The sequence below is a fragment of the Leuresthes tenuis genome, unplaced genomic scaffold (genome assembly GCF_036924035.1).
Source record: "Leuresthes tenuis unplaced genomic scaffold, fLeuTen1.0.hap1 SCAF_8, whole genome shotgun sequence".
In the NCBI taxonomy this organism is placed as follows: domain Eukaryota; kingdom Metazoa; phylum Chordata; class Actinopteri; order Atheriniformes; family Atherinopsidae; genus Leuresthes; species Leuresthes tenuis.
The window spans coordinates 35098288-35110109 of record NW_027325362.1 but is presented as its reverse complement, the minus strand read 5'-3'; the positions used below and the strand labels follow the sequence as shown (position 1 = coordinate 35110109).

Here is an 11822-nt window from a genome sequence, read left to right as displayed (position 1 = left end):
AACATTACAATTAAAGTTCAACAGAAAATGTGAAGTATGCAGGGGAAACTGATCTTAGCCTACGACTTATGACATCATTACCTCCTGGCAGTTACACTTTGAGGACAACCAATTCACGAACACAAAAAGAGGCACACGGAAGTTGAGAGCAGATGCTGTCCCAACCATCTTCATCCATCGCCCCAAGCCCAAGAGGAGGAAAACACCTTCGAGGATGATGGCTTCTGCAGAAGTTAAAACATCTGATGACCACACTTACTGCATAAAATCCAACCTTGGTATGATACCAGTGAACACAGTCTTTCCACAGTTTTTCTCATTTCGTGTATTTCAAAAACAAGATATTGTAGTGTAGGTGGCATAAATACGTATAACACCAACAATACGTTGTTATTACAGATATTGAGGGACAAACTGAGGTGCAGTTAGAGGCGAGTGAGAGGGATGTGTCAGGTGACAGTGAAGCAGAGGTCAGCAGACTACCAGGTGCCAGTCAGTCATGGGCCACTCATCCAGGAACCAGTGTGCCAGGGGCCAGTCATGACAGGGCCAGTGTGGAGGACCTGCTGAGGGAATTAAGAAAGGAAAGATATAGGAGGATAAAAGCAGAGAGCACTCTAGCACGACAAAAAAGAATCAATTTGGCACTTAGGAGGAGAAACAACAACCTTCAACAAAAATTTACTTCAATTTTCAATCGGGACCAGATTCGTGCACTCAGCCAAAAGAATAAAAGGGCGATTCGGTGGGGCAATGAGACTATCAAAAAGGCTATTCAAATTAGATTCACAGCAGGCACAACAGGATACAAAACCCTGCAAAACATGAAGATCCCTCTGTCCAAAGAAGAATGCAGCATGTAAAACTGAAGCCTGGAGTGTTGGGGGAGGTTTTTGACATGCTGAAGCTAAAGGCTGGTAGCATGAGCCAAATGGAGATATATATACTGTATACACTCTATAGCTGAATGTGTCAGCTGATTGTCACACTTCTCTGTCCTCTCCACTCATTCATTCAATTTCTTACAAGAAATAAACCAAATCGTTGTGATATCTATGGTAGTTGTCCTCCCCACTATATTGCTTTTATGTGTCTATATTGGGTAATTGTGTCAGTAAATTGTGCATACAGTAAAATGTGGACAAATGTGGAAGTAGATTAGATTAGATGTACTTTTTTCATCCCACAACGGGGAAATGTACTTATTACAACAGCAGAAAAGAAAAGTGTAGTATACACTACAGACTGAAAGTAAAAGGGGCAAAAACACAAAAAACAGACAGAAATATCTATAACCTACACAGTAAACAAGAAAACAATCAACCTGCAAACAGACAATGTGCAAAAACAAGTACTGAGGACAAAAAAGTTGCGTGATATAAAAAGTATTGTCATGTAAAGTGACCATAATATAAGTAATATTGCAAAAGTAAGTGACCATAATATAAAAAATATTGTAAAAGTAAGTGACCATGACATAAATAATACTGCAAGGCATGAGTTAAATAAAAATATTGCAATGTAAAGTGATCATGATATAAATACTATGGTAAGGTAAAGTGAATCCATGATGATATAAATAATCTTGCACATTGTAAGTGGAAATACAAGTATTAAAATATTAAAAATTAGAAATATAAATACAGAATAAAAAAGATAGAAATACAGCCATGGGCAGTAGTAGTGAGTAGGGACATGAATGGGAAACTACATCATTATCAGGTGGTGCGGGTGTTGTAGAGTCTGACAGCAGCCGGGATGAAGGACCTGTGGAACCTCTCCTTCTTACACCGTGGGTGTAACAGCTGGAACAGTCTGCAGCGGAAGGAGCTGCTCAGGGACCCCACAGTGTCATGTAGGGTGTGAGAGGTGTTGTACATGATGGATGTCAGCTTAGCTAACATCCTCCTCTCACAGACTTCCTCTATGGAGTCCAGAGGACAGTCCAGGACAGAGCTCGCTCTTTTAATCAGTCTGTTGAGCCGGCTCCTGTCCCTGTCCATGCTGCCCCCTTTCCAGCCGACCACAGCATAGAAGATGTTTTCCTCCTGAAGTTTACGATCATCTCCTTCGTCTTGCTGGTAAAGCTCTTAATGACCGAGCTCCATTGTATCCTAAAGATCTCATTTTTGGATATTTTTCCAAAAGAGCACTTTGCTCTCAAACTGCAGGTTTACTTGTGGTTTCCAGAGTTTCTAAAAGAGCCTTCAGTTATCAGGCCCCTCTCTTGTGGAATAAGAACTTTCCTTTTCCTTTTCTATAAAAGCTTATAGTTAAGGGTTGGCTCAGGTGACACTGAAACATCTCATTGTTAAGCTGCTATAGGCTTAGACTGCTGGGGGAGCTCGTCTGTCACACCTTTCCTCACTTTGCTCTCTTTTTCCCCCTGTTTAATTTCTCAAATGATATTATGCATGCTCAGGACGGTAGATTGGACTGAAGAGAAGTTTCGGTGCAATCTGTTGGTTTCTGTAGCTAGGAAATTGTTTTTTGATTGACTCTATATGAATGAAGTGGATTATTTTGAAATGAATTAATTGGGTTTGATTGGTGTGGTGGTTAGCACCATAGACTCACAGCAAGAGAGTTCCAGGTTCAACTCCCTGCCAGGGCCTTTCTGTGTGGAGTTTGCATCTTGCCCAATGACAGCTGCGGTGGACTCCAGCCCCCCCACGACCCAACCGGCAGATTGAGTGGGTATAGAAAATGGATTTCATTGGATTATGATTACAATGAATTGAACTCTAACTGGATTTTATTTGGACTATATTATTTAAGTGCATTTGTTGTAATTTTGCGCTATGTAAATAAAACTGAATTGAATAAATAAATAAATTTGAGAGGATCATTTCAACAGTCACCTTTAAAAAGCCTTATGGTTGTTAACCACAGCCATACAAACATGATAACCCTGAAGGAACTGGAAAGTGCCACAGGGGAGACCGTTGCATCTAACAGCAATGGTTGAATGAAGCCTTGTGCAGCACTGAGGCTTTCTTTCTTGTACCGAAAACTATTTGAAGCTACAGCGGTTCACTGTGAGGAAGAACAGTGACATTTAGGGGACATTTAGGTTATTTCATCATTTGACCAAAGCACCTGCACAAAACATCATTGTTTCAATCCCAAATCTGTCCATTAAAACTAATTTAAAGCTGCACGTCCAAATCCCAGCTGGGGCCTACCTGTGTGGAGTTTGCATGTTCTCCCTGTGGTTGGGTTCTCTCCAGGTACTCTGGCTTCCTCCCAAACATGTTAAGTTAATTGGTGACTCTAAAATGTCCCTAGGGGTGAGGGTGTACTCCGCCTGTCACCCAGTGACAGCTGTGATAGGCTCCATGACCCTATGGAGTTTTACTTTATTTTATTTTGAGAAACAGGATTATTTTCCACAGTGCTGAGCCCTTTTCTGACAAACTATTTCAAGGGACAGGGGACAGAGCTTGCAGCTATACATAGATACTTTGGGCTTTGAATAAGTTGAGAAACACTGTTGTCCTGGTCATCAAGTACATCAGAGGGTCTTCAGATCACTTTTTATAATTTGTTAATAAGCACATAGGGAATGTACACAACACATTACCTTTCCACTTGCATCTCATCTCCAGTATCTGACCATAGGGCTATAAGCTGTACACTCTACAGAACTGGGCTTTATGAAAGGGTTGCCAGAAGAAGAGTCACTGCTTATAGAAAAATCAATCAAAAGGAGACTCCCAAAACATATGGGAGAAGGTCCTCTGCTCAGATAAACAAATTCTGAGCTTTTCAGCAATCAAGGAAAACACTATCTGACAAACCCAACACCTCCCATCGAGCTGGGAGAGGATCACATTTACCACTGTGTATCAGTCCTGACATTCCGTCTGTCTTAGAGAGAACTAAAGGAAACAATTGTTGGGAAATTATTTTATTCAGCAAATCTTTCCTTTATTAATATGAATGGTATGAGTTTGTCATAATTTATACAGTTTATCAAATCTTTGTTTGTTTCAATAATGCATTAAGTCTTTTCACTGAATGAAAAAATCTGTTCCGTAGGCAAGAAATATTGTGTTTTAATACATCCATACTGCAGATGATAATGTGCCGCTAACAAACTGGTGGGGCCCAGTCTCTTTTAACCTGGAGGACGCATATGGATTATCACATTTTGATTATTTAGAACAGCCCTTGAACGCATCGTAAGACGTGTCTCATCCCCGGCTTCCTCTAAACTTCCGCCTTCTCTCCACCGCAACAGTGACAGGCGGAACAAAAACAAAATGCGATAGTCAAACTTCACTGGTGAGCTGGGATCAATGACAGCCCTGTTAACGTGTCCCGACATATTTTACTGACCGCAGACTTAAATGTCATTCCTCTGGACCCTGGGTGTGTGGTAGTAAGAGAAAGTCAACTATGCAGTTCTCTCCCACCAACGGAGATTTCACATTCGTCTCTTCTTCAGAAGCTGAAGGTATGCTAACGCTTGAAGCGCTCCACAGATAGTAGGCCTAAAAAGAGAAAGACACTTATTTGTTTATGCTTTTACATTAACTGTTGATGAGTGACGTTGAGGTAAACCATATGCTTTCAAGAGGAAAAGTACATGGGCAGGAGGACATTGTTAAAATGCTAAACGGACCTTTTCAATAGTGAATGTGAGCTAGCTTTTAGCTATGCTATGCACTGATACGTGGCTGAAATAACGTAGATAAAAAGCACCACTTAAAAACTTGTTTGCCATTTTTATTACGAGATCTTTGAAAGAAAATCTTTAAAGGCTGCTCGTCCTTTAACTGTGGCAAAGCACAATTGTTAACTATATTTGCTGGAAACCAAGACCTTTGTGTACACTTTACGCTTACACCTTCAAGCACGTCGTAACATGTTAACCTAACTATATTAAAAGTGTAATACCAGTACAAAGACAGCTTCAGGACTCAACGTGTTACTGTGTGGGAATAGATGTTTATTCTGTTTGCTGTTTGTTCCACATTTGATCGATTTATTTACTCTTGATATGGGATTTCAAAGATTTCCCCAAAAGGCATCAACATTACATATTCGACATTAATCCACATGTGGCTTAATGTGGAATATGTAATGTTGATGACACGGTCTGCTCTACCACAGGAAGATGCGTGTAGAATACTTTTAATACATCTCAAACAGTTGAGCTGTTTAGAGTTTGTTAAATAAAGAACAAATGATTAAAAACCTGTGTTAATTGTGTTTTGATCCAATATATATATAATATGTATATTTTGACCCACAATATTCATGTTTGTATGCAGCATTAAACACGTTTTATTGTACATCCTGCTGCTGTGTTCTTACCTACTGTTTTCCCTCTGAAAACCACTATGTTCATCACAGAACTCAGCGGCACCATCAGCACCCCAGATGTTAAACTGAACATGGGCAGTGACGGTGGTAAAGACCCGTATGCCACCACCTTTCTCAGGCAACGAGGCTACGGTTGGCTGCTGGAGGTGGAGGAGGAGGACAATGAAGAGAGCAAACCTCTTCTGTGAGTGCATGTCTTACTAAAGCAACTACAGTATTTGTTTAAACAAATATTTTTCCTCTTGTTTGAAAAAAATGCAGAAATTCCCAAAAATCCTTAGTAAAATCATGCCAGGCCAGTAGGTGGCAATAACAGCAACATTAATGACGTTCCAGATTTCATATTTACTGCATGTGCAGTAAACTGACACTGCATGTGGACCAGAGGTGTGAATGAGTTTTAGTGTATACAGGGTCTGAATCTAATAAAGCTGGAGAGTAAATGATGTGACAGCAAGCTGTAAAACAGCCTTTTTCTTTTTTTAAATGTGTGGATTTGGAGACAAACAACAGTATCTGCCAGCATGCTGCATTCTCTGAACTTTCTAATTCCTTTTAACTAGTTTGAGAATGAAAATTCATTTTAATTTGATGGCTAAATCAGTTGTTTGAGTTCTGGTTTTATTCATATTTATGTTGTTTTCAATGCACTACACAAAATGTATTTTAATACATGTCCCAGTGTGACTTGAAGGTAGCTTAAAGGAGGAGAAGCCATGAGTGAGTGGGCCACAGATGTGTCCTTTGTGATGTTTTTCCTCTGACATAAACTTGCTTGAACACAATAAGCCTTACTGTGATGCAGGGTACTTGTTTCCAGCTGAGATTTGACCTCAGCACCAACCCAGATGATATTTACTGTGTTATGTTGATTCTATTTCCAAGTTGCTTTTAACCGGTGTCAAATCAAAGTTCTCATTATGATAGTGTGGTCTCTTTATATGAGCAGGGAAGAGCTGGACATTGACCCGAAGGACATCTATTACAAGATTCGGTGTGTGTTGATGCCAATGCCGTCTCTGGGTTACAACCGACAGGTAGTCAGAGATAATCCTGACTTCTGGGGCCCTCTGGCTGTGGTTCTTCTTTTCTCCATGATCTCAATCTATGGACAGTTCAGGGTGAGCAGGGAGCAGTAAACACCACTGGATTAATTGCATGAATAGAATCAAACTGGGTTTTGTCACATTATTGTCTGTTAGATATTAGATATATCTGTTAGACATTTTCTAGTGTAGAAAAATCACTTCCTATAACCTCAACCATTTGATGCTTTGGTTTCTGTTGTTCGTCACAGACTGGAATGGTTTGGATACCAAACCTAAAATATGGTAAAACAAATGTAATCGGTTTTACCATATGTAATCGGCATGATTGGTAATTTTGAATGGGTAATGCAGAACTTAAGAGTTTTTCTTTTCTTCTTTCTAACAAATGAGAAGATGCAGTACTACAGTTATTCTTATGACCAAAAAAGCCAACCTTATCTTTTATGACAGCACCTCAACCGACCCCTGCATTTCAGCAGCATTGAATCCTGAGCCCAGATATATGGTCCAAACATTAGGAAAATGTACAACAATCATAGTTAAGAAATCATTTTTAATGTATTTTTCGAGTTACCAAATATATAATTTATGAAAATACAATATTCCTATTTGTTAACAGTTTTTAAGTCTAAACCAAGACCACAGATGCCTGAAGCCACAGCTTTGTTGTTAAATTGTGCTCTGCATGAACAGGTTGTGTCCTGGATCATCACCATCTGGATATTTGGATCACTTACTATCTTCCTTCTGGCTCGGGTTCTTGGTGGTGAGGTAAGTGGCGCAGACCACTAGTCACTCCCTGCTGCTGGACAAAATACACATCAAGTTGTCTCCAACTTCTTATTGTTCTGCATGAATTCTTTTCCTGAGTCCTGTTGTTTTTTGAGCAGGTTTCTTATGGCCAGGTTCTCGGAGTGATTGGGTATTCCCTTCTGCCGCTCATCGTCATAGCCCCTCTGCTCTTAGTGATTGGAGGATTTGAGGTGGTTTCTACTCTAATCAAAGTGAGTCAAAGGGTTTCATCGGATCAATAATTGCTTAAATGATCTTGCTTGGAGGTAGATGTGCAACGTCCTGGAGCTCTTAACCTGGATTGTTATGCTAGTTATTATGCTAGTTTCATGTGAGCAGGAGACAGTACTGTAGAGGAATAAAAAGTTTTAAAGCAGTAAAATGAAAAATGTCCTCAGGATAAATAAACGCATTAGTGCAACATTCAACAACATTATTTTGCCACATGTTGGATTCATAAAATCCTGATTAACACACCAGGCCAATGTTACAAATAGGACCATTGTTAAGGAGGCCATACCAAACTGAGCCTGAGCTGAGCCTCTCATTCACTGATCGATCCATCTGGATGGTGCCATTTTTGAAGTCTAGGACAGGTTAAACAACTAGGATCAGAATAGTGTGGTGCACATCAGACCCTCACACTTTGTTTGATGCACTGTTTTTGACAGTGTTAGTAACATCATTAACACACACAAACTCCTGTGAGTAGCATTGTTCCAGTTAAAGCCTTCATTTTCAGACTCAGCCTGACGTGCAACATTACCTTCTCTCATACATCATTGTAGACTTCAGGTTTTGGCCTAACAATTGAGATATTGAACATCTTAGTGGGCTCTGTGAAATCATGATAAAGACACAGGCCTGGATCCACATGAATCATTTTCTTTTTGATTTATTGGTTCAATCTTTTATTGTTTCACTACAGTCAAAGTTGTGTACATAACGTTTTTGGAGAAATTAACTTCAGTAAGATAGACATGACTAATCTTAAAATTCTATCTCATGAGCTGCTAATGAGATTAAAAAGCTGGAAATGGATGAATGTATAATCGGAAGATAAATATGGTAAAAAAAATAGTTGCCACTGTTCATTAAGGCAATAACCTCCTCTCCACCTGTGATTATTTAGTTCCTGGCATGCTGTTTGTGAGAATGTGCTGATACTTCTCCTGCTCTCACTTTCCAGCTGTTTGGAGTGTTCTGGGCTGCGTACAGTGCTGCTTCACTACTCGTTGGAGATGAATTTAAAACAAAGAAGCCCCTTCTCATATATCCCATTTTCCTTTTGTATATTTACTTCCTGTCACTATATACTGGTGTGTGACTAGATGAGTTGCAACTGTGGACCTTTTCACGGACAGTGATCCTGGTGCATGAGGGGAAGACATTTAACAATAACAGAAAGTTTTTAAAATCTGTTGATTTCTTTTTTAACTGTATTCAGTTGTAGACTGTGGCGGTGTGGGGAATATATATCACTGTATATAATGTTGTCCCTCCTGTCTTTGGTAAATAAAATGCTTGTGATTTTGCAGCTTAAACCTTTTTATGTGGACACCTAGTGCAATATGGTCTCCTTATTCATGTATTTGTTACTACTTCCTAAAACTGGACAAAACTGCAGGGTTGTTTTACAGTGTTTTTTTTTAATCACACTTAAGAATGTGGTGCCAAATATTTGTGTATACATGGTGGGTGATGCATTGAAGAAAAGAGATGGTTCCACTTGGTTACACATTGTAATGTTTTCTCACAGATGCACATTTATGCTTTTCAGTTTTCATTTATTTAAATTTTCAATAGCAGAAGCAGGTTGTGATAAGAAAACGAAGTGTCTGATAAATTTGGTGCCTTGTTTGCTCCCCTCTTGAGTCATGTTTTTCAGCTGTTTGATTCAGGTATAATTTGATCAATAATTACAGTAAATTAGTCATTTGTCAGTTAATCATCTGGTATCTTATGATTGATCACTGCTTTATATGCAGTAAACACAATTTATGACATTCGGTTATTCAACAGCACTGTACATTGCAACGTTAGAGTTACTAAAAAAATCTATTTTAAAATCGTATAGAAACATTGAGACCAAACCTGTGTCCTAATTCCGTACTACTTAACAGATTACAAGTATTTAGTGGAGAAGATAAAAATTTCTCTCAGCAGTTACTTAATAACCTCACTTGTGGCTCGATGAGTCTGCCTTTAGGCACGGTGATTTCAGCTAAATCCTAATCTATACTGTGTTGCTCCTGAAGCTGTGTCCAATCAATGACATAATTACTGTACAATCCTACGTGTTGTTGTACGCTGCTAGACATAGTAAAGGAACACTCGTTGCATAAAAACTGATTTGAATGGTTCCTGACAATTTAGTATGGTTAGGTCATTTTTGTGTCTGGTATACTTTTTGCAGCTGTAAGCTGCAGTGTATCGAACAGTTTGAGTCAGTACTTACAAAAAGCCCTGTAGCTCTTTCATATGCGGGTTTGATTATACATTTTTACAGTGAACAAACTATTTACTCAAGATCTGTTTGAATTATTATGTTAGAGGAGCTCAGGACACGTCTACTAACAGTTACTGATTATTAAGAAACACAAGTGGAGGCTGATGGCACATATTCATAATTTTGCAGATATTTGGTCACATCCTAAATAACTGAAGAAATAAAACAAATTTAGATATTGTGTAAATATTATTGTGGGGTATAGTATCACGTATCTGTGTAATTTTTGTGGAGCCATTTTAATTAAGAAAACCTCTGCGAAACCAGCTTCAGCTGGTTCATGTCCCACCATTTGAACTGTCATTTGGATCATTTTTGAGGAGTCTAGTTGAACAATTCTGTCAGCTTGAAATATTGTCACGGTTAATCTATCCCCACATTAAAGGGAATTGGTATGTCCAGGTCATTTTAAGAAACTGCCTTTTGCTAAACTGCTAAACTAAAAGCAGGACTGGATGACCATCGAGCTGTTGACAGTCATTTAAACACTTCAGGTGAAATTGAGCATCGTTTCAGTGAAGTGTAAGGGTATCTACACCACTGGCCATGTCTACATTAGACAGAGAGCTCTTAACAAACTGAATGTGGAAAAATGTGCAGGGACATAAGCTATTTTGACAAGTGTGTAATGATGATGACCAGACAACAGAAAGATAGACTGTCCTTCATAATGTTGAAGACAAAGTCTCATCGCTCTTTGAGTTCTCCCTCTGCTCCTCAGTGTAATTCAGGCACAATTAAAGTGCACCTTCCTGAATTTAATTCAAAATCATTTTCATACATGTTAGCTCACAGTTCCCACGTGTAGAAATTACATATTTACATATATACAACACTTTTCATACATAGTCTGCCTCATTTCAGGGCTCCATAATGTGTGTGACACTTGACTTCCTAGGTGCTTGTCATTACTCAGGGGTGTTTCATTGCTTCATCAGCGCAGGGATAAGATATCTCAGCTTGCTTCTCTGGAAGTCTGTCGTTGCCATTGTTCAGCATGAGAAAAGCTCTGCCAGTGAAGGTCAAGGAAGCTATTCGAGGCTGAAAAACAAGAATAAATATATTAGAGATGGGTCAAATCTCAGGATTACCAAAATGTCTGTAAGAATTAAGAAGAAATACTGCACTGGTGAGCGCTGTATTTGCAGAAGAAAGAAGAATCCTCACTATGGCCTATCTAACCACTAGCTAGCCACAAAAACAGGATGGCCAGATTACAATTTGTCAAAAAGTCCTTAAAGGAACTGCAGAGTTCTGGAAAAAGGGTTTTCTGGACAGACCAGACCAAGATGAACCTGTGTCAGAGTGATGGCAAGAAGAAAGTGTGGAGACCAAAAGGAAGTGCCCATGATCCTTTGTTAAACATGGTGGTTGGGATGTTATGGCGTGGATATGTATAGCTGCCACAGGTACTGGCACACTTATCTTCACTGATGATGGAGCTGCTGATGGGAGCTACACAATGAATTCTGAGCTAAATAGAAACATCTGATCTGCTAATGTTAAAAAAATTTAATTCTGGCCAAGACCAGCATTTGATTGAAGTCCAACTGAGCATGCCTTTATGCTAAAGAAAAAACTTAATGGAACAAGCCCCGGAAACAGCAGGAGTTGAAGATGACTGCAGTAGAAGATGCTCAGCACCTGGTGATGTCATCAGTCGCTGAGTTCAAGCAATCATTGTGTGCAAGGGATATGCAACAAAGTACTAAACATGGCTGCTTTAATATACCTACTCTGTCCTAAACATTGTGGTGCCCTGAAATGAGGGACTGTCTATTTAAAGTGTTTCTACATAGTGGAACTGAAATGTATGAACATTACTTAAATTAAAGTCTGAAATGTGCACTTTATCACATCTGAATAGTTTGAATTAGAATTTAAGGAGAAGAGGGGGGACTCGGAGAAATGCCCAATATAAATATTTAGTTTAGGAGGGAAACCTAAATATCCCTCTCCCAACTGACACATTGCAGCTCCTCTTGGGTGAGCTCAAGGTGTCCCCAGGCCATAAAGGATATATAATCTCTCCAGCATATTCTGGGTGTGTCCTAGGCTTCCTTCCAGTTGGACACATCCTAGGACACATCGTAATCACAACCACCTTTACTAACTCCTTTCAACAAGGAGTAGCAGTGGCT

At 39.3% G+C, this 11822-nt stretch overlaps 1 protein-coding gene across 1 annotated transcript; it reads left to right on the top strand.

The window, feature by feature from the left end:
- The first annotated feature begins 4211 nt into the window (after positions 1-4211).
- On the top strand, positions 4212-8716 carry yipf4 (Yip1 domain family, member 4). The gene is made up of 6 exons (XM_072391556.1): positions 4212-4459; positions 5362-5515; positions 6281-6452; positions 7074-7151; positions 7271-7384; positions 8362-8716. The coding sequence occupies exons 1-6, from the start codon at positions 4402-4404 to the stop codon at positions 8497-8499; spliced, it is 714 nt and encodes a 237-aa protein (XP_072247657.1). The 5' UTR covers positions 4212-4401; the 3' UTR covers positions 8500-8716.
- Positions 8717-11822: the final 3106 nt, after the last annotated feature.